The 22,674-nt window shown below is 32.6% G+C and overlaps 4 protein-coding genes across 9 annotated transcripts; 2 read left to right on the top strand and 2 right to left on the bottom strand.

Moving 5' to 3' along the window:
• Positions 1 to 2,018: 2,018 nt before the first annotated feature.
• LOC122569551 (transcription initiation factor TFIID subunit 4-like) lies at positions 2,019 to 11,668 on the bottom strand. Of its 5 annotated transcripts, none has more exons than XM_043730749.1 (10): positions 10,039 to 11,668; positions 9,587 to 9,865; positions 8,009 to 8,125; positions 7,563 to 7,895; positions 6,578 to 6,727; positions 5,706 to 5,965; positions 5,457 to 5,623; positions 5,236 to 5,366; positions 4,949 to 5,131; positions 2,019 to 4,857 (listed from the first exon to the last, which is right to left on the bottom strand). In XM_043730749.1, the coding sequence occupies exons 1-10, from the start codon at positions 11,014 to 11,016 to the stop codon at positions 4,579 to 4,581; spliced, it is 2,877 nt and encodes a 958-aa protein (XP_043586684.1). In that variant the 5' UTR covers positions 11,017 to 11,668; the 3' UTR covers positions 2,019 to 4,578. The 5 variants fall into 5 exon arrangements, with proteins under 5 accessions (XP_043586684.1, XP_043586685.1, XP_043586686.1 ...); XM_043730750.1 differs by having other exon boundaries at positions 6,578 to 6,724; XM_043730751.1 differs by having other exon boundaries at positions 9,650 to 9,865.
• A 1,184-nt stretch (positions 11,669 to 12,852) lies between these two features.
• LOC122569554 (peptidoglycan-recognition protein LC-like) lies at positions 12,853 to 18,344 on the bottom strand. Of its 2 annotated transcripts, XM_043730758.1 has the most exons (5): positions 17,412 to 18,344; positions 17,225 to 17,330; positions 15,538 to 16,123; positions 14,208 to 14,366; positions 12,853 to 14,048 (listed from the first exon to the last, which is right to left on the bottom strand). In XM_043730758.1, exons 3-5 carry the CDS (start codon positions 16,112 to 16,114, stop codon positions 13,531 to 13,533), a joined length of 1,254 nt encoding a protein of 417 aa, XP_043586693.1. In that variant the 5' UTR covers positions 16,115 to 16,123; positions 17,225 to 17,330; positions 17,412 to 18,344; the 3' UTR covers positions 12,853 to 13,530. The 2 variants fall into 2 exon arrangements, with proteins under 2 accessions (XP_043586693.1, XP_043586692.1); XM_043730757.1 differs by having other exon boundaries at positions 17,225 to 18,343.
• Positions 18,345 to 19,395: 1,051 nt separating this feature from the next.
• On the top strand, positions 19,396 to 20,513 carry LOC122569095 (tubulin delta chain-like). Its single transcript, XM_043729620.1, has 2 exons — positions 19,396 to 20,191; positions 20,398 to 20,513. The coding sequence occupies exons 1-2, from the start codon at positions 19,979 to 19,981 to the stop codon at positions 20,452 to 20,454; spliced, it is 270 nt and encodes an 89-aa protein (XP_043585555.1). The 5' UTR covers positions 19,396 to 19,978; the 3' UTR covers positions 20,455 to 20,513.
• Positions 20,514 to 20,653: 140 nt separating this feature from the next.
• LOC122569826 (tubulin delta chain-like) lies at positions 20,654 to 21,322 on the top strand. Its single transcript, XM_043731450.1, has 2 exons — positions 20,654 to 20,662; positions 20,741 to 21,322. Exons 1-2 carry the CDS (start codon positions 20,654 to 20,656, stop codon positions 21,320 to 21,322), a joined length of 591 nt encoding a protein of 196 aa, XP_043587385.1.
• Positions 21,323 to 22,674: the final 1,352 nt, after the last annotated feature.

Raw genomic sequence — 22,674 nt, 5'->3', positions numbered from 1 at the left:
TCAATCGATGCGATGACTTTTGAACGCCGCGGACAATAAAAAACAAAAAAAGAAGATAGCAGTAAAAAATTATTGCATCGCCGGTTCGCGTTATTATTCGTTTTAGACACGGCGACTGGCCATATCATTTTGCGAACCATCCAGCTTCCCAACGATCTAAAAGAAAACCTTCCCTGGTAACTAGCGAAGAACAGAGACAATGGTAATAACCAGATTTATAAATCCACCTAACAATAGATCCCTCGTAGCGCTAGACAAAGAGAAAAAGGGGGCAGCGCATGGAGAAAGAACAAGAGGAAGAAGAAACGGAGGCGGAGAAGCAGGAGAGAGCAAAAGAGCTCGGAACAGCGTTGATCACGTAACCGCGGGAATAAGGGATAAAGCGTACAAACGTCATTGCCTCAGGCCCCGTTTCCATGGTTACCGTGAACTCAATATCCGCGATGCCTGGGGGTAGTATAAGCCGCGGGCTGTCATCCCTCGAACCTGCCGAGTAGAGAGCCCAACGCTCTGCTTCGACCCTCTCACCCAACTCTCTCTCATCCTATCTCTTTCTGTTCGCAGTTCTGTTTTCCTTCTTCCTTTATCTTTTCATCTATCCTACCTTATTGTTTCCGTCATTTTCTTTACAATCCCCTCTTTTTTCTACAACTCCTCCCCTTTTCTCTGCTCTGTATTTTCCCCTTCATTTTTCTACGTTCCTCTTTTGTCCTTTCTATAATCCTGTTCCTCTTTTTCCCCAAAACTCCACTTTTTTCGTCCCTTTCCTCAGTTTCTCTATATCTTTGTAACCACCACTCCTTTTTCTCTGTCCCTCGATTGTCTATCTTTCTTCCGTCCTTCTTCCTCTCTCTCTCTCTCTCTCTCTCTCTCTCTCTCTCTCTCTCTCTCTCACACACACACACACACCTCTCCTCTTCATGCTACCTATAGCATATTTTACCATCCACCCCAACGTTCTCCATCTCTGTCGAACAACGGCTTGATTATATTCCATTTCTAGATCGCCTCGGGGCCGCCTCAGTCCCAGGTCCTTCAATACACGACACGAGGCGAAGTAGCCTTTGGCGTCAACATGGAAGACGGGCTTGAAATTCGAGAATACGCCAGGACGCAACGCTACCCATTGTCTGCATGAAGGCTGAACAAGCGATATTTTTCACGATATCAATCCTCCGCTAACCACGATAACCGCAATTCCATGAAATCGTGATATGTTTTTAATCTGTCATTCCAAGCTACTTCGGTATATTTCCTTCTGTTTTTTTACATTTTACTCATTTACTTCCTGTAAGGGTACTTTTTTACTTTTTAATATCTTGTTGTATGATTAGTGCAAATTTTATGTACTCAAATAACGACAATAATTAAAGTATATATATATATATAGTCACAAAGAAGAAATTATGGTCGCGGCAACATCAAAGACACGAAGCAAATGTGCAAGTGGTCGATCATTTGACACTTTCTTTAAATGGAATCTTGTAACGAACATTGCCTGAAATGATAACCCAGACGATACATAATCATAATCTGATAACTTTTAACACGCTTATATTACATAATTGACTTTCTGCCACATATGTTTTATTTCACGAACAAAAATAAAAATCTTATATAAGTCATTCAATGGCTACTGAAATTTTGCTGATGGAATGTTTAATTGAACTTAAAAAAAAACTTAAAAAATTATTTACTACATAAATACATCCATCAAAAAAATGTATCATAAATACAAACGAATATATTAAGACAAAAATGGTACAATAAAAATGATATTTACTCGATTATACTTCCAATATCTTAATCGTTTAATGTTTTAAATACATTAACAGCCCGAAACTTTATGAACTTTATAATTTCACGGAAGCTATACTTACAAGCCGAACTAGAACAAGGAAGAACAGAATTTTATTCCTCTTCGAAGAAACTCAACGTACCCCGCATAAAGATCATTTTCCTTTTTTACATGACAAAAAAAAAATTAGAAGCCTAAGAATAAAAAATTCGGGCTATTCTTTGGTGAAACTTATTCTTGTGTTTTATTATCTCTCGGTTACGATTTATCCAATTACAATTTGTAAAAATATCATACTGTACCAAAACTGCTATGTACCTTTAGTTTTTTTTTTGTTTCTTTACATTCCTCTATTTATATATTTATATTAATAATTCCACCTAGTGGCAGTTAGGAGAACGTTATAATATAACTAACTTCGGAAATTTGCGTTTTTTTTTCATCGAGCTCGTAAAAAATGATGCAATCATTCTAAAGAGGAACACGCAGCTAAGTAAAAATTTCTTACACTGTGAAGTGCGCGGCAGAAAGTATGGTACAAGTAATTGTATGTGCGCCTTTTCCGATAAAAGTATATAGCTACTAAAAAACGAATTATTTACATGTTATTACTCGAATAATGTTGCTTCAACGATCTGTTTTGTTTTTTTTCTGTTTTTTAATTATAAGCTCTCTCTCTCGCTCGCTCGCTCGCTCGCTCTCGCAATGAAAAACTTATATCAATTGCTATTATATATATTTATATATAAAAAGGCAATCATTTCTTGGTGCACGCAATAACAAATAGAATTATGTAGCTGAGATCAATATTGCAATCATATATCGTTGCACCCATTACGCTTTAAATAATTTCTTCCTCTTTTCTTTTTCTTTCCTCTTTTGTACTGATCCATCTCATAATTAATCAGCGCTATGGATAGTCAAAGTTAATAGTTCAGTTTAACTTAACATCTTTTACGCAATTCATCAGTCTTGTGCGCGTATTATATTTTAAATCGATATTGAACCGTTGAAGCACTACGTTTCACATAATTGTAACTGAAATGTTACGTTAGACTCGCTTTTATTCTCCCGTTATTTACACTAGAAGACTCACAGGTGTACGTGCCTTTGCAATATATTTTACTTCTCTTTCTTTTCGAATGCCTATCAGGAAGTGTTATCGTGCATTCCAAAAAATGTGGAAGCACGAAAATCATCGAGTAATTACAGTTAATCCAGATTATCAGGATACTTTAGACTTCTTCTTTTTATTATAATTCCTGTTTGTACTCGGATAATCTGAAATAACCATCTCACGCGATTTGCTAAAAAAAATAAATAGTGTACCTCGTATTGTATCATTCTGTAACTCCAAACTACAGCAGTACAATAGAAAAACTTCTATTATTGCCTCAACAAACTTATATCAAATTTATATTACAGCTTATAAAAATCGATGATTTCTGGTATCGGCGTCAGTGTATAGTATTTATGTTTATATTTAAGACAAGAATTCAATCTCTATGTTCCGTACGTAAATCTGCAAAAATGAACATGAATCATTCAAGATTAAAAACCTTTTTACAACGAAGGTTACCATGGAAAATCTAAACTGATATTATACTAAAAATCAAATCTGTACGTAATAAATGATACATGCGTATATGAATACATGTATATATCGATGGTTCTGCATATGAGACATATACAATGATTTCTTTTTTTTTATCTTTTTTCAATGTTGCACAAGAATCTATTTCGGGCACGTGTAGTGTAAGACGCTCATGTGATGAGCAAGTTAGGAAAGATTGATATCTTTCTAAATATTCTGTTCGATAGTAGGCACACGTACATCTGCAGCAAACTTTTTTACATTATAAATCAGGTACACGCTTTTTTTCAATCGATTATATAAAGCATATTTTTCTCTGAAGATTAGCAAAAACTGTACTAATTCCGAAGAGGAAATATAAATGATTAAATTAACATCAATCGAAGAAATATCCGTAATTCTTACTTTTGTAAATATTTCTTTAATAAAAAACGTAACAGCTAATTCTTTTATAAACACTGAAAATGTAGATTACAACATAATATACTGATAACAATTCCATCTTATTGTGGAGAGTAGCTATATTCTGTTGTACCAACATTGAAATTATCACTATTTAGTATTTTATATGTAAGGTATTGTACAAATTATTCCATACTTTTTGGACAGTGTGCTCACAGTATATTATTACATTATAGATTGCAAAAATACGATTTATTATGTTAACAAAACACGCACTCTTCATACTGTCGCTACAGTGTCCAAAAGTATAGGTCAAGTGTTACAATATAGTAGGCATATACATAAATGACAATATACACACATTCATTCGGCATACATTCACCATATAACATTTATATATGGCCACACAACATCCTTTCCATAAAGAGACTATCCAAGACTGATCATCAGGCATGTGCTCATACACATTGCTCTTTCCAATGATGCAATTTTGTGTTGAAAAATAAAGAACAATCTATTATATTACATTTAAAAAATCTTCAGTCATTTACAAATAGGGAAGCCTATCGACACGGTAGAAATAATCTTATCTTGGATGTATATGGAATCCCGACGTGATTCGTAATGAATTTCATTGTATGTAACTTATGAAACACTGTACAATGCAACGCACACTAACGTCACATGATTCGTCAAGGTCCATTGAGGCCAGCTCACACAAGACCATGTAGATAGAGCGCCAGATATCGGGCGGGTCACTTAAGTTCCTGCCCTTTATAGAACATCACTTCAAGTATGATTTATATAGCATTGTGCTCCTACACGTTTCTTTTTCTTGTTCAAGAAGGAACAATAAGTCTCTGAAATTCACTTTCTTTAAACGTGGTTTCATTGGCATTTGTCTGTTAATTCCAGTCGCTGAAGCGTTCAAACCAGAATTACTGCCAGGACTATTGACAGACACCCCTATGTCAAGTCTAGGCTTTTTACGTGGACCGATTGCTCTCAAAGCTGTCAAGTTTGCTTCCCTTTGCCTTAATTCCTCCATTTCCGCACGTTGCATCTACATGAAATTTCAGATGCTAATTACTTTTTCTTACGATATATTTTTTTCTATATATATTTTTTCTAAATTTATATATTTGTGAAAGTACCTCTTTAGCTTTTGCCTTTAACTTGGCTTGTTCTGGATCTTCAGTTTTTGCGCGACTTTTTGCCGCACGTAAAAGTATTTCTCTTTCTTGTTCTTCGTGTCTTCTACGTTCCACTTTATCCAAATCTTCTAAAAATTTTAATTGTGCCCTAACATCCTGTGTTACTTCGTAACGTGGGTCCACCTGTAATCATTATACATTATTTATGCTAGAGATACTCGATTTGATTAACAATTATGATATAAAATTGAATCCTCATTCAATTTATTATAATCTGTGAACTTCACCTTTATCAAATCGGCTCTATGTTCTGCTATCACTGATAATTTTTCTACTAAATTTTTTAACCTTTCTTGTGCAGCATGAGATATTAACGCCGCAACTTCTTGATTAGGTTCTTCTAAACCATAATTGGAAACTAAAAAATAAGTTTATATCATATCTATGTCACATATGTTATATATACTATATCACGTATTCACATCAAACAATTGACAGAGGTAACTACCGATTTGTTTTATTCTTTGCTGTAATGGTGTCATATGTAAGAATACTTCATCTTTACAGGATCTGATTTGTGTTCCAACAAATTCTGTAGAACCAAGAATCCTTTGCGATTCTTCGGCGAGATTAACACCACCCATAGCTGCGACATCATTGATATCGTCATCTCCCCTATTTAAGTAAAATAAGCGTATATATATAATGAATAAACATTACGAAACAATATGACAAACAACGAAAAATCGTTGCTTACGTGTATCCTGCAGACGAAAATGTCTTTTTTTCTTTTTCTTTAGTAACTGGCTTTGGAACAAAAGAAGGCACTATGGCTTTATTAACAGTAGTGGCTGTGTTGACTGTTTTGCCTTGTGTTATGGTTGGAACTGTTTTAACAACAGTTGTAATAGGTGGTTTTTGAACTGTAGGCACAGTAGGTCGAATCCCAGTAATCGCCGCCGTTGATTTCACAGTATATGGTGCAGGACTACGAACTGCTGTTGTGACAGGTCGTATCTAAAACAATAAGTACTTTATAATTTACTTCAATCTAATATTGAGGAATCTAATCTAATTTTAACATATAAATGGCCAGTTGAATTTTTCGGATCGTACCTACACAGACAGCGGACGACATTTAGATACAAATACATGAAAATATAATTTTTATATATTGCTTGTTTTGAATATATATATATATATATTGAATATATTTCAATATATATATTTATTCATATGGTTTATATTTATATAATATAGTTTTGAATATATATTTATTTATTATTATATATTTATTTTATAATTTAATTTTATTTTATAATTAAATTATATTTATTTTATAATTATATATTTATTTTAGAATTTATTTTTTCGTCGCCCTCTAAATATGTAATGATATCCAACCAGTCATTTACATAAGTCTAAGAAAAGACAACAAATAAAATGATATTTTATAAAAATGGATAATCGTAAGCAAATAGTACACCAATCATTAACAACCAAGAATCAGAGCATTAATTTGTTTCTATTATGGAAATTAAATTACATAGCTTATATATACAGCAATATATTTACAATTCAAATAATATATTCTAATGTAACAAAATTAAACCTCTTCTTATATCTTACCAGCCTTTGTTGAACTGGCTGAACAGGTCGTGGGACTGTAGTTGTAGCTGCAGGTAGTGGAGCCATCACTCTTACTTGTGTAGTTGGAGTGACTGCAGTTACAGGAATTGTTGCAGTTGTCACAGCAACAGTTGGTCTAAGCTGATTCTGCTACATTATATTATAAAATACATTAACATTAAGAAAATAGTATAACCAAATTGAAAATTACTATCAATTACTTTCAATAACAAATTCATCAATACACTGTACATAATAATACACTAATCTATTGATAGATACATCAGAAAATTATTTTTGAGATTATACTAATTATACTGATTTATACATTTAGTCCATAGATCTAAATTTATTATATATTTCATACAAATTATATTTCAACTGAGATGAGAAGAAATTACAGATTTTTACTCTCTTTGGTTTCGTCTACTTTTCAGTTCAACTTTGTCTGATAAAATTTTAATATCTGTTTTTTACATTTGAACAAAATTTTTAAACGTAAAACTACTTTCCAAGTTTAATTTATAAATAACCTGCCATAAAAAGACTTTAGATGTTAAAGATCATCTTTTATCGCCTTTTTTTCCAGAAACTGCAAAATACATCTCTTGTATAAATCTCAACAACAATCTCTCTCAGTGATACGACTTGAAACTCTAAAATATCAACATAGATCAGTGCTGTCCATGAAGGAATCTTACGCGATTTTATTCGTCTTCATGCGTTATCGCTATAAAAGGAAGAAAGATATCAACAAGTCTGACATATGATTTTCTTCTTTTCTTATTTCAGTCTAAAAGCAGAAGGCAATATACGAGAACGGGAAGAATCCACTTTATTCGCAAGTAGTACTTATACAGCACTGATATACACATATAAATGTAGACAAACGATAACATTATATGTAGACTATGTGTTTATAATCTGTACGGACTATTCATGAACAATTTCTACGAACTGTTTGTAAATTTATACGAGACTTTACCTGTGTTACTACAGGAGTCGTAGATGTTACGGGAAAAACAACATTGGCTGGAGGGGGTTTTATTCCCTCTATGACCAATTCTTTTGTAACGAGAGATTGACGTAAAAGTGGCAAACTTTTCTTGAGAAATCCAATCAGACATGGTTGTGGTGATGCATTTAATAATCGTTCAAGCCTATCACAGAACTCTTCAGGTTCAACTTTAGTATCAATTAACTCTTGTATTAAAGTCCGAACATTTCGCTCCACCGCTTTAGGTTCTCGACTAGACAACTCTAACAAGTTTGCTAAAAATTTACGGCACTTTTCTTTGGTATTATCTGTAGTTGGACGCTACAATTAAAAAAAGACAGCGTAACCAACTTAATACACTATAAGCAAAATTATTGGTTGCATTTAACAACTAATATACACATTTCTTTTTAGTAATTGCGTGTAATACGTACTGGTGTAGATGTCTGAACTGTTTGAACAGTAGTAACAGGTGGAGTAGGAGTACTTGAAGCAGCAGCAGTTACTGTTGATGGAGTTGTAGTTGCTGTTGTAATAGTTGCAGCCACAGTCTGTACAAATAAACAGATACTATAAGATTTTCTATATTTAAAATTAAACAAAGAAAATAAACTTTTATTTGATAAGTCTACGTTTAAAAAACTAATAAATATGTACATTTTTCTTTAAACGATATTTATGAATTTGTAACTTCTGTCAAATTCTACATGATTTACAAAACTGCAATGTCATTCAAAAGTATTTAGAAGCATTTTGAAGCATTGCAAAAAATAAAATATAAACAGCAAATTTATGATATGAATAATAATTTTATATATGGAACATGCTTTTACTTTTAAGTTTATAAAAATGTTCGTAGCATCACATTTTCCTTTTTCTATTCCTACAATTATAATCCACATATGTCCTCTATATGCATGCTGAACTTCTGATTCTTCAAACACAAAATCTACATTTTTATGATTTTCTCCACTATTTTTATTATTTCGAGAAATCAGATGTAAATGGATACATATATTGTGATTTGATACAATAAGTTTAATGGTATTATGTATTAAAGACGCACTTGTACCTTGTACAGACTCGTAATTTCTTTTACTATATTATTCTTTAATTGCTTTTTATTAAGCTGTACATAATATACTTGATTTTATTTTATATACGTAAGTACTGTACATGTTTGTAGAAGAAATATTTTATAAGGAACTAATACTTTATGGATCAACTTATTAAAATATCATTGTTTATATATGAAATTCTAGCAGAAAATTAATACATGAAGAATCAAGAATGTTAACTTCATATTTATCTTTTTCAACTAATAATTTTTAAATTATCTTGAATACAAATTACTATGATTTGGAAATAATTTCTAAAGTTGTGTAAATATGAAATAAGTTTCAATGAAAATAAAAAATTTATATAAATATGAAGAAAGTGTCATTGTTCTATTTTTCAATGAAAATAAAAAATTTATATAAATATGAAGAAAGTGTCATTGTTCTATTATAAATAATTACGATAAATATATAAATTCCTTTACTTTCCAAAATTTCAAAAATGATTACTCTATGATACCCTTAACCAACATAACATGCAATATCTATACGCCTGATAACAGCATTGAATTTAATAAAATAATTGTATATTTAAAAAATGTAGAAAGTCTACAATAAAGAGGCATCCCAGCAAATAAGCCAATACGTAAATAAAACTTTCTGTATACTACATAAAACTTCTGTTTTATGACAATTGGATATTTTTATAAATCCTTAAATCAATAATATAATATGTAGATATAAATTCTTTTTTTGCATATATCAAAGTGATATTTGTACACCTAATTATATTTTTAAAAAAATTTCATATGATCGAAATAACACAAAGATAGAATGGAAGGATATAAACATAATACATAGCCTTACCAATAACACCATTCCAACTAATGGTACAAACTAAAAATCTACTACTGCACTACATCGAGTCTTGTAAGAGGTATAAGAATGCGTCACCTGAATAGATTTTCTTAACGTGGCGAGTGGTGGGCCAGTGAACTGTGTGTTCAGCCTACTTACAGCCGGCACTGAGGCTAAGCGATAGGTAGTGCCCGGAGATGGTGCAGCAACCACTGCATTTCCTGCTATACTATTTGGTGTAACTGCAGTACCACCAGGTGTACCTGCTGTTGGAGCTGGCCCTACCCTTAGTAATTGAAACTGTCCAGTTTCTGTTTTTAATAGTATATGACCCTGAGTTCCAGGTTGAAGACCATGTAATGTTTGCAACGTTATCTAAAAAAATTTTTTTTTTAATTTTAAAACAATTAAAACAATAAGGACATTAACGCACATATAATAGAAGCCAAAATTTATAAAAAAATATTTTTCAATACGATATCACACATTATTCTTGATTTAATAAAATAATAAAATAAAAATTGGTTTATAAACTACAAATATCTTACCCCTGGACCACCAGGTCTTGTTCCAAGCATGTGTTGACCAATCACTACTCTAGGTGCAACTTGCTTGCCTGCTTGTTGTCCTGTCACCGGTGTGCCAGGACGCATTGCATTAACATTCAGAATTTGCACATTGCTGGGTACTATAGTAGATGTAACTCCAGCTTTACCCTGTAGTGCTGTGCTGACTGCATTGCCAGCCACAGAAACAGGAACAGACATTGGAACAGAAACCATGCCACTTGGTGCTACACTAGTCTTTATCACCAAAGCTGTACCCGTCGACTTATTTACACTAGCAACTGTTTGACTGCCTGTTTCACTGACAGAACCAACATTAGAAACATTTGATGCTGTCTGTAACACTGCCGGTGAAGTTATTCCCAAAGTACCATTGGCCAATTGTCCAACAGTTTGTGCAGGAAAAGAAAGTTTATTATTTGCATTAGCCACCCCTGTAGTTGCTATTACTTGACCAACAGTAGGATAAATTATTTTGACAGGTTCATGTGTTTTGGTAAGGCTTGGTATATTTGTCGTTTGATTGCAGGTCACTTGGTTTGTAGTAGCTTGATTGATATAAGCAGCAGGGGGGACTGCTGACTGTGTATGCTGTTGCTGCTGTTGTGTAGTAACCTGTGGCGCCACTGTATTTGAAGTAACCACGTTTACAGGGAGAAGAGTGCTCGTGGTAATAGGCTTCGTAACTTCTTGATTCATCAGACTATTTACTGTAGTAGCACCGCCGCCGTTTGAAACCCCATGTTTCTGTGGTTGTACCGCGGTGATGGTGCCCCCGTTGGAAATACCACTGTTCACCTGATGATTCTGCTGGCTGACTGATGCAGAACTTACTTGATGACCAGAGACAGCTGGCGTAGATGTTACCAGTTGTGTTTCAAGGGAGCCCACTATCGCATTCACTGCAGATTCATCGACGTCCGTGCTCAGAGCTTCCTCCAGAAACTTAGCTGACGCCATTTTCTTCCAAGCTCCAACTGTAAACTGATCTACGCATGCGCCTGTCGCAAATTGTTCCCATGGTGCATTGCCCCCCCCACCATGGCTGAAAATTATACGCGGCCTTTCTTCTGTTTACTTTCCATCAATCTCAAATTCATCGTTATTTCTCACCATTGTGAAAAATTCTATCAATCCTTTCTTAACTCAGCCACGCATTACCATGTTCTTTGCTTCTTCTACATCGGAAAATCAATTATCGCCATATTATATGCAACGTCGATCATTTATGTTATGGCTGTCAATACTCGGCATGCAAACACGTCACCCGCCAAAATGGCTATCTTCGAAACTATAAAATCGTACACGGTTCGCATTTTTAACAACATTATATTGATATATAAATCGAAAAATTATAAACATGTATAAAAATGTTCAATCCCTGAGAGCTCTGTACATTTACTTCCTTTAAGGATGCTGTTACTGTTAGTAACAGTTGTCTTAAACAATATGCGTTCCATAATCAATCATTTCATAAACATCTGTATCCTTTTCGCGTTCCGCAAACTTTCTCAATTAAAACACATCAAACTTGTAAATAAGACTTTACGATTTACGCTGAAGACGACTCTAACGCTCTCTGACAATGAAGAATTAAAATTTAATTGCTATCTCAATTTTTGGCGGTACAATCTATCTTGTATTGTTTATTTAATGTAGTAATGAATTGTAGAATAAATCCCTCCAAAAATTTGAAACAGAAAACTTGATATTATTATTTCTTTTGTATCTTTTTAGGTAATTTCTTGTTCTCATAATATGTATTATTATTTATTTATTATTTTCTATAATACACTTGCAATAATCTGCATTGTTACATCGCGTGAAACACATTACTACACCGCTATTCAGACCCCCAGTAAACCTAAGGACCCACCATAAACTTAGGCTTTTAGTTTACCTTCTGTCTTGGTATTCATAACTATTAACTCGTATTAACCTTGAAGGAATCGTTGTTCCTGTAAGTGTTATCGGTCTATGGATGGTCCCTGGAACAGTCCTTAGGTTTATTATGCGTTCGTACAAATTACGGAGAAAGCAAATATTTCCTAACAGGAAAGCTGGTTTTCCCCATAAACAAGGTGACCCACGCGCCACGTTGGTAGAAGGCTTCCTCCTCCTATCTTCAGTTATTAACTTTGGCTATAACCAATGGGCATCGCGGATCGTTACCCTGTCATTCCTAACGAAAAGTGTGAACAACGAATCCGCATCCTTAGTTCAAAAGGAACACCCACACCGAGCTTTCCTCCGTAATACTACGAGAACCCACTTCACTGTTTTTACGATACTCGTACAGTCAACACCTGACTCTTTCCTCAACTAAGGAGCAGTCACCTCTCTGATTCACATCTTAGATACACATCTTAGATACACATCAGAGTTACATATCAGTTCGAGAACAGTTAGATGTCGACAACACTCATTCACATTCGCCAACACGAAACGAGTCTCAGGTCGTACTCAACCGTAGCTTGGCAGTCGACACTTGCATCATTGTAATAAATATAAAGGGTAAATCGTTGTTGAAAATACATATTATAGCCTGTTAATCGTAGTGTTCTACAAAATCAACCACCCCTAATTGTCCTAACCGAAATACGGGGATCGAACTGCTCGTGGTGTCGATTATTCTAATCGGGAATTTACGACTCGCGTTGATGCGCTTCCTCGCGATCGCGTCTCCCCGCAACTGGTCGAACAAACATGCATAAAAAATTATACGTATATCACCATTAACAGTGAAAAATATGACATTTCTTAAATATCTTATCCTAATCGAAAAAGATCCTTATATCACATTTATAGTTTCATACTTTATTTAACATTTTAGCACATATATTTAAATATCTGCAGATTAATTTACAATAAAATTATATAAAATGTCACAGTTCAAATTTTATCAATAAAGTAACGTACGTACTAAATTACTACATGAAGACATAAATACAAACAGAATTTAACCCATTTGCATCCAAGCGTGGATTATTACGCGCGCTGCGACTGTTTCTTATTTCAGTCGCTAAGTATTCTTCAGATGTGAGAGTTCACGTTTGACCCGTTTGTCAGCATCTCGCCTATCAATTTATTGTATTGGCCATTTTAAAGAATTCCGCGAGAAACAATATGATTTAATTTCTTATTTCTTATCTTTTTTAAATAAACAATTTTTTCTTTTCTCCTCTGTTATAAAGATTGTAAGATGCGATATTTGCGAAGTAACATTGTCTACCAATTGTTTTAAACAGTAAATTTTCGATAAACTCCATAAGGAATTCGGATGTCATTTACTGCACCTACGACCGACCGCGCGCGGTGATAGGAACCAGTCCTCTTAAGTAGAGCCATGATGCAAATGGCTTAATTGTTCGAAATCTATACAAATGTCCATGTGTATTTCCAACGATAAGAATATATAATTGAATACATTTGAAATATCACTGATATATCGTATTGTACAAAAAGAAAGATTTTTTACGGCGATGGTGACCAATGGGGCCAAGTTTGGATCACACTGTATAATGCATCTCCCGGACTTAAAGTCCGAGAGACTTGTCGGTGTCCTAATAATTTATAATCCGGCGCAATTTTACCATTTTCAATGCCCAATTCGATAAGTCGTTGCGCAGCGTACAGTTGACTTTTAGGTGGTATTACGGTGTTGAATGTTCCGATAAAAGAAATACCTATGCTAATATTATTGAATCCAAAGGAATGAGCGCCCATAAAATCCCAACTGCGACCAACGTATACGTATCCATCGCCACCAACCAGAAAGTTATAAGCGATATCCGACCATTCTCTAGATTCTATGTGAAATGTTTGTATATATCGAACGTGAAATGTACATTCCGCTTGTGTTCTACAAAATTCAGTTACCGTATGACTAATAATCACGTACGGTACCGGAAGTTTCATCTTTGTTAAATCTGTCGTAGGTGGTTGAGCACCCCATTCATTTCGTTCAATGAAACGAACATTTTTTACTTTATCTGTAATTTAATCAGTATAATTTAGTTACAAACAACTCGTTGCAAGCAACAGATATATTAATTCTTCAGACATTTTCAATTATCGTTAAACTACAAATTGATCGACAAATATAACAAAAATTAACGAAATATAATGGTTAAGAAAGTTATGAATATTACCTCCGAGTCCAGAATCTGGAATTTGCGGAAAAACTACAGATGTTGTAGTAGTAGAATTGCGCGTGAGGTATACATTCGCAATGACAATGACAATTATAAGAAGCAAAGCTAGTAAACACAAAAACGCTGCGCATCGCCAGGTCCACAACCGTTTTGTTACTAAAATAACATAAAAGTACTATTAGATGAAAAAAATCATTACATTACTAATATTATTACTAATATATTTATACAGATGATTTTGATAATATTTATTTTATACGTTTTAATCCTTTATTAAAAATTTCTTACATCTGTCACCAGCGTTTTTTGTTCTAATTTCATAGCACTCACTGTTCTCGGTCAATCTATGTCAGAATAAATATGTTTTTAAATAAAATAAAAATATAAAAATGCAAATACCGTGCGAATTAAAAATTGCATATTATATACATTAACATCAATTAAGATTGTATCTATTATAAGCTGCACATACCTTTTTATTCTGACATAAAAACAAATACACGACTTTGGTTTATTCATTATTTTGTTAGCGTATTAACAGGAACGATAGGATTTTAAACCCAAAGTACAGAGATGGAACTAGATCGAAGTACCTATATACTGTGTAGAAAAAAATATGGTCTGTGAAATCGTTCGTAGCTGTCTCTGCTAATTCTTGAAATTCCCCCGTATTTTATCAATTTCCTAACACAGATTTTAAAATATCATTATTTCCTGTCGTTTGTATCATTCCCATTTAATAACTGCGCAATGATAAAATTGCATCATTAACGACAAGATGTCTACGCATTTACGATAAAAGAAATAAAAAGTTAATCAATCCAACATTTGTAGAGAAAACTTTAAAAAAATGTTTAGTATAAGACAAAATACAGTAGACAACACCTTTTATTTTGGTGTCATTCAGTTATATTTAAAATGAAGCTATTTCAAATAGTCAACTATCTATAAATAGTTTCCAGAAAATGAAGACAATCACGGTATCAGACACGATGCAAACGAGCGACTTTCATCGCGCAATATTGCTGTGATCATATGTCTGTCTCCATTGTTCTTAATTAAGGAAACAAAGAAAAACATATGATTGCAACAATATCGCGCAGACAAAAGTGGCTCGTCTGCATTTAGGCTCAATGCATTCAAAATTAATCCATCGTAAAAAATGAAGAAGATTTAGATTCAATAGCTAGCCAATGAAACTTATATGTAGCTAAACCTAATGGATTCTATTTCTGTTACGATCATTTTTACAGATTCCCATAAAAACATCCACAGAAACCTAAACACGCACAGTATCTATCGAGGACAGACTACTAAAAAAAATTACCGTTACGGAGATCAGGATTTTGTGATAAGATCGCAGTCGAAGCTCCTTTGGTAGTCGACAAATCGGAGGTATTTGCATTCGATGCTTGAACATTATCGCTCTTCGCCGTATTGGGTTCCTGTATCGAAGTCGGGTTCGTGTAAACGAACTGCTTTATTGTTACTGGACCTTTATAGAAGGTTTTGTTACCAAGATGCACGTTACTCGAATTTTTCACGCGCACATCACCAAAATTCGAGACATCTGCATTTGGAAGCACCACATTGCCATCGACAGTGGTCACTTCTTGATGTTGCTTAAACACCGCCGGCACGGGTAAGTTTGGTACCCAATCTCCTTCATCGATATCCGTTTCATCATCCTCACTGTCATCTTCTATGTTACTGCACTGCGTAGAGGAACCGGCAAGGCTGCCATTTCCGGTAACGCTAACCACAGTATCAACAGAAGAATGCACTATCTCACCTCCACAGTTTTCGTTATCGCGATTTTCAATGGAGGCGTTGCTTATTTGATTTGAATCTTTTAGATATTGGTTTTCGTCCGTCTGTCGATGCTGTTGCACCAATGTCACCATACCAACACACTGCAGAAAGAAAGAGTCCGTTTAACACGTTACAAAATTTGTATGCTGACGAAAAAGTGTAATTACTTATCATACATTTTAATTACGTTATTGTACACTATGAATGTAAGTAATTTAAATATGCAAATGAAGCTATTTTCTTAATGAGGAATCTTCAACCAAGTAGTATTGCATGAATGGAGAACACGTCCGATAAATGATAAGTTCATACAATGTGATTAATAAAGAATTTGAGTTTGAAAATGAAATAAGAATAATAAAAGAGATTAGCGGTAAAGATATGTATGTAATAGAATTTAATAATTCACGTTTACACTGAGATTTTATTCAGTCTTATATTTCGACCAATATATCTCAGTAACAATAAATACGCTAAGTTGCATATAATCATATACATACATTCTGACCGATCTATACTTGTGAATTCCAGAACATTAGACATATCATTTGACAAACAATACGTGTATGCTGTAAATGACTGGATAATCTTTCATAAAATCTTTTGTAGGATATTATATCCTTTGTTTTCCTAACACATTTCTATTCCTAAGACATACCGAGCAAATATTATCGTTAATCACTTGTAGAATGGATACATATTTAGAAAGTTACTAATCTATAATCAATTCACATAATGGCTTACAACTTAGATCATCAAAGTTATTTTTGAGGTACCGAATAGCTTGAAATATTTATATTTACATTTGCTCCATTCTTTTCCATTTATTGAACAAATTTAATAACAAAACGAACAAATTATGTTATTATTCTAATTTTTCAATTTTTCAGTTAGTTATGACTAGCTAGTAATGGCTTATCGTAATATGTATTTGCAGTGGCGTTAATCGCACTAATGGGGCGAAGATCAATGTATACTATAAAATTTACGCAATCATAAAATACTAAACATGACAAAGCTAAAGAATCGGAAGATGTCGAAGGGAAAACACTTACAAGGAAAATTGTAATAAGAAAGATACAGAAGATAACAAAAAGTTCGATAATCACAATAATAATTATGTAGAAAAGTTAACAATGACGAAGAATGATTAAAGTAATTTTAATTTCAAGTATGTATCAAGTGAATCATAATGGAATTACCTCGCACAGATCATCGTTTCCATTGACCACAGTCACTTTGTCCGCGCCTCTAATTATTATTATCAGCTTCTAACATGGCGTCTTTATAGTTGAATTTTCATCGACGCTGCTCGAGAGGAAGATAATATCGATGAACGGAGCTCTCAAAAATTGTACGGTTTCCAAATACTTTGTGCATGCCACTTACTGTACATTTTTTATATACATATACATATTTATATATATAAAATTGATATAATTATGAAAACACGTTCATAAAGTAAATGTTAATCTTATAATGATTCTGTACTGTCGGACACTATTGCCGGTGATACCATGCGCCTCGAAGGTCGCAGCTGGAACTTCGACACAGATAAACTCGTGTTTTCACACTCCGTAAAAATGTATGTCACACAAAAAAAATTAGACGTAATCCGACGCGTCGTGGAAATTCGTAAACGATTCGACTAATATTAACATCCTATCACTTCGTTCACCGTCTTCGCTTCGTCTCACGTCGTTTCACAACTCTACGTCACTGCTTTGTGACGTTCAACGAGTTTCACGAAGGACGTGACAGTCGTTAGCACACACGGTTGGAGAAGGAAATCTTCGATACGTCACTGGCGTACATTAGAATGAAGCTAAAGGAAAGTTTAAAAAGAAGCTGGTGAAATGTTCACGCCCAATTCATCATTATCAGTTAAGCAGCACTTTTACCGTTTCACGAATCTCTTTACGATAAGACACGAGGTCTCAATCAATGAAAACTAAAGCGAACTGATTAAATAGGATTTTCCAGCGTCGGTATTATCTATCCGTGATTTGTCGTCATGACGAACTGTCGATGATTTGTCGACCAAACCGCAAAATTGTTTGCAATCCCTTTCTCCGTTTTTTTTTTTCGTCGTGTACAACTGTAAATTCTAGTCTTACATCTCGTCGAATTGTAAGTCACTGAAATCCAGAGTTCAACCGTGCAACTTGCTGCTAGCAATATTTATTTTTGTAAAGTTAGATACGATATGATAATAACAATGAACTTATCCCACTACGTTTTCCCATTTCACATTTTGTTTGCATGATAACGATGCATGAAATCAGAGTAGTATAGATTATTACATACCTACTTTTAGATCTTACTTGTTTATTTTTTTATGAATTAACACACGAGTTTATATTATAATATTACATACAATCTATTATAATAATTTCCTACTTAACTTGTATGTTTCTTCTTATTTGACACTTAAATCTCATGTTATCTAAATAGTTAACGCTCCGATTATACATGTATACATATGTAGCATAGCAGTTGATAAAAAAACACTCTTGTTTTGAAGATTATCTGCCGAAATATGCAATATGTTTGTATGTTTCAAAGAATCCTTCATTATACATAAAATTTAAATATATATATATAATCTTGTTATTAGTTCAAGGTATTAAGTAACTAAAAAGAATGTTTGAGACTCGTGAAACAAAATAAATTTAGTTACATAACGTTTTACTGCAAATCTTTCTTCCGTTAAAGACATCTACATTATTGGTTTTCGTTAATGTTAAACTTTACCTTACGTTGATATCAAAACATTAATCACGTTAAATACATTAAAAACATCTTTTATAATTTTGTTAAAAAGATTTAATTATTTTATATAAGCAGAGTAATCATTATTGATTTCTTTGTGAAGTTGATTTGAATAGCATATTCTTGGAGCATTTGCGATAACCGTATGTTGTAAAAAAAAATTTCATCTTTAATAAAAATAACTAATATTCAAGAGAATCACTAATGACACATGTCCGTCTTTAGAAATAATACATTATACCTAGTAATTATAATATTGGTCGTAAACTTTTCAACAGCGTCTTTATATAAAACAAGGTTTAAATAATATTTAATGACATTTATTGTATGCTTATTTATTCTCATATACACGTAGTATATTTTGAACTACGAAGATATTAATTTATTTACATACAATGAAAATTTTCTGTAATTTATTTTTATATCGTATACAGATATTTTCGAATATATCTTGTACTCATGTACAAAAATGTTCTACATAATATATATATATATATATATATATATATTCTACATAATATATATGTATATATATATATATATATACCCTTATATATAATACGATATTTATAGTCTGTAAACAGAATGCATATGATATAAATGAAAAAGATGAATGAAGATGGCGAAAGAGCGAGAGGTAAATTTGCAAATAAGTGAAAAAATATAAAGCCGGAAGTTCACTCTAAGCCAATAGATAAATAATAAATAAAATAAAATATAATATTTTTGAAGACATTACAACGAATAATTTACAAACCGTTATTGCTATTTTTAACAATTCCATCGCGCATTATGATTGCGTGATCTCGCGGTGAGTTATTAAACTATTTACTAATATTACCTTTGACTGATCATGTAGCAGTCCTACTTATAATCCAACTTAAATTTGTTTTTTTGTCAATGAACCTTCAAAACAACTTATGTAACCATTCAAAATGAATCTTTTTCTTAACAAGTACACATTTCCTCGATAAAAAAATGTTATACTTTGTATAAATATTAATACCTAATTTACTTTTCTTTATGACTGTCTGTGTCTTATATCTTTAAATACAAATCATCTCAATCAAGTCACATTTATATCTATTTGCGTGTATTAAATCGAATGTAACAAGCAAGATGTATTTTCCTGTTTTGATAATATAATGAACTACTTTTGTAACTTGTGTAAATGATATATTTTAATGATGCTTACCATACAATTTGGGCAATGTGGAAATCAACTAGGACATACATTATTCTCAGAAGTATCATCTGATTTGGAATGTGCAAATACAGGTGTCTCATATAAGGCTAATTATCAATATTCAGAAGACACATTTAATAAATGGTTTAATGGTATATCTAAAAGTAATGAACGTTTGGCAAGAGCAGTTCTTGTTGATACTGAGCAAAAGGTAATAAGTAAGATTTATAACGATAAAAGTAATTCATGGACATATTCAACAAGGAATGTAATTTGTCAAGCTGGAGGAGGTTGTGCAAATAATTGGGCATTTGGTTATATGATAAAAGGATATGAATTAAGCGATGTGATATTAAATTGTGTCAGACAAGAAATTGAAAAATTAGATCATTTTGATGGATTTCTTTTGTTATTAAGTTCTGCAGGTGGAACAGGATCTGGTATTGGAAGTCATATTACAAAACTATTGCGTAAAGAATATAGTAAAAAATCTATTGTTACCACAACAATATTACCATTTTCATTTGGAGAAGTATGTACACAAAACTATAATACGTTATTGACTTTAGCAAAACTTTACAGTGAAAGTGATATCAATATTTTAATTGAGAATGAACAGATATATAATATATGTACCAATTTATTGAAGAAATCACCTACAAATTTACAAGATATGAATAAGGTTATTTCAGAAAAGCTACTAGCTGTATTTCAACCAGTAGATTGTATAAACCATAACATAAATTCATTATTATCACAGATAGCATGTCACCCTTCATATAAAATAGCAACAATCAAGAGTAGCCCACATATACCTGCAACATTCGCAAACTATGAACCTGTGTATAATTGGAATTCATATATACATCATTTAAAGCAAACGCTTAGAATATCAAACTTCGATTCACAGCTAACTAATGTTGAATTAAAAATACCATCTAATTCATTAAGCAACACCACACATCATACATATGCTTGCTCAATATCAAACATTTTGATAACTCGTGGGATAGCATCAGAACAAGATCCTATAGTAACAGATATATTTAAAGAAAAACATTTATATGCGGACTGGAATACAATCAATTGGTTCACTCATTTGCATCAAAACCGAAAATTCTTAAACCATGATAAATTTCTTGCATTGATAAGCAATAATTTCCAAATTTCTTATTCTTTGGATGTACTTTTAAACAAAGCTTGGAAGTCTTATGTTCATTCTGCATTTTTACATCAATATAAACAATTTGGTTTAGAAGAAGATGATTTTTTACAAGCATTCGCAGTGCTTGAAAATGTTGTAAAAGATTATAAAGAATTGGTTCCTCATGCAAAGAAATAATAAATCATAATTAGTTTTCATAATTGAAATGTAATAAATAAAAAGATAATTATAAACTTTTTACAACATTCTTTGTGTACATAAATTTTTACTTGTATCACAAAAGCAAGCTGTTTTTCGTGACGAATTCAAATATTGTGTACGTAGGAGTCAGAAACACGTATGGAAGGGTAACTATGACGTCACAAGGAAATCGACCAACTTGCGACGTTGTATATTGCATATTATGTAGGTATAATAGATGTCTACGTCTAAAATGCAACGATGATAAAGACAAAACAAGAAATATAGTAAAAAAAAATAAAAAGAAATTTAACATGGAGAAGACGAGACGTATTTAACAAACCGAGAATGGTTTGGAAAATGAACATCTTTGTACTACACATCCCTTTTATAATGTGGGAGTTAGGAATAAGTAGGAAGGTATATTCTGCGCTTGTGCGAAGGGGCGGCTGAATCCAAATGATGCAGAACGAAAAAGTTCTGACCATTTCCAAGAAATAACGAAAATATTTCCAAGAACCGTAGTCATCTATTTCCCCTCTTCTGTTCACCCAGGGAGAATCGAAAGAATAAATTTATCGAGAACGGTATTATATGGTACAGCATCACTGTTAAAATATAATGAAACTTTGAACTTTATTTGATTAACTTTTATTATAATTAAACTTTGAGAATATTGTGTAATATAATGTTTAAAACATGATTATCGATATTTAAGTATATATTAAATGAAAATTTAATAAATAATATATTGGATTATTTAACGCTTACAGATTATTTTAAGATTTAAATATTTTACATATATAAATGATGTTACATATTATTGGGCGCAATCAAATTTAAGTATTTTTTATAATCATATCAATATAGGACATTTTGAAATTTCTAAATAAAATGATCTGTTATGGTTGCCTAAGATATTTCAAGGTCTTAATTTTAAACGTGTTATGTAAAGGTAGAAAAAAGGAAAAGAACCTATAGCGTGGGGAATACTATATAAACAACGACAGATGCACTATCCACACCGTTCTCTAGCATCAGTCAAGCGTTACAGGTACAGCTACGATTGTCAGAAACTCGTTTGCTGCCCCTTCATCGCCCCCACTGCATATCCTAACTATTGAGCACCTTTAAGATTAAGTATACCCCACTACTAATCTTTTAAATCTGGCGATAGTATGTATGTATTGCCATAAAAAAAGACAAGATTTTTGAATATGAATTAATTACATAAATCTTGAGGCATATGTAATCAACATGGAATTTATCTATTCTTCTCCTTTCATAAAATCAAGAAGATAATGTTCTAAAGCTTTAAGTTAGCGATTTTTCATAATGTGGGGTTGAAG

Source organism: Bombus pyrosoma, linkage group LG7 (assembly GCF_014825855.1).
Source record: "Bombus pyrosoma isolate SC7728 linkage group LG7, ASM1482585v1, whole genome shotgun sequence".
Taxonomy (NCBI): Eukaryota; Metazoa; Arthropoda; class Insecta; order Hymenoptera; family Apidae; genus Bombus; species Bombus pyrosoma.
This window is presented reverse-complemented; position numbering and strand designations above follow the sequence as displayed.

Bases quoted from the DNA above. Each gene is read 5' to 3' on its own strand.
- LOC122569551 (XM_043730749.1), bottom strand. From the start codon at position 11,016: ATGGCGTCAGCTAAGTTTCTGGAGGAAGCTCTGAGCACGGACGTCGAT. The intron at 5,966-6,577 runs GTAAGATATAAG...TTATTGTTTTAG, and splicing joins AGCCAGTTCAACAAAGGCTG to ATACGACCTGTCACAACAGC. The intron at 4,858-4,948 runs GTACTTTCACAA...AATTTCATGTAG, and splicing joins TAAAGGCAAAAGCTAAAGAG to ATGCAACGTGCGGAAATGGA.
- LOC122569554 (XM_043730758.1), bottom strand. From the start codon at position 16,114: ATGGTGACATTGGTGCAACAGCATCGACAGACGGACGAAAACCAATAT. The intron at 14,367-15,537 runs GTAATTTTTTTT...ATGTTATTTTAG, and splicing joins AAATCCTGATCTCCGTAACG to TAACAAAACGGTTGTGGACC. The intron at 14,049-14,207 runs GTAATATTCATA...ATTAAATTACAG, and splicing joins TCCAGATTCTGGACTCGGAG to ATAAAGTAAAAAATGTTCGT.
- LOC122569095 (XM_043729620.1), top strand. From the start codon at position 19,979: ATGATGCTTACCATACAATTTGGGCAATGTGGAAATCAACTAGGACAT. The intron at 20,192-20,397 runs GTAATAAGTAAG...TTTGTTATTAAG, and splicing joins TTGTTGATACTGAGCAAAAG to TTCTGCAGGTGGAACAGGAT.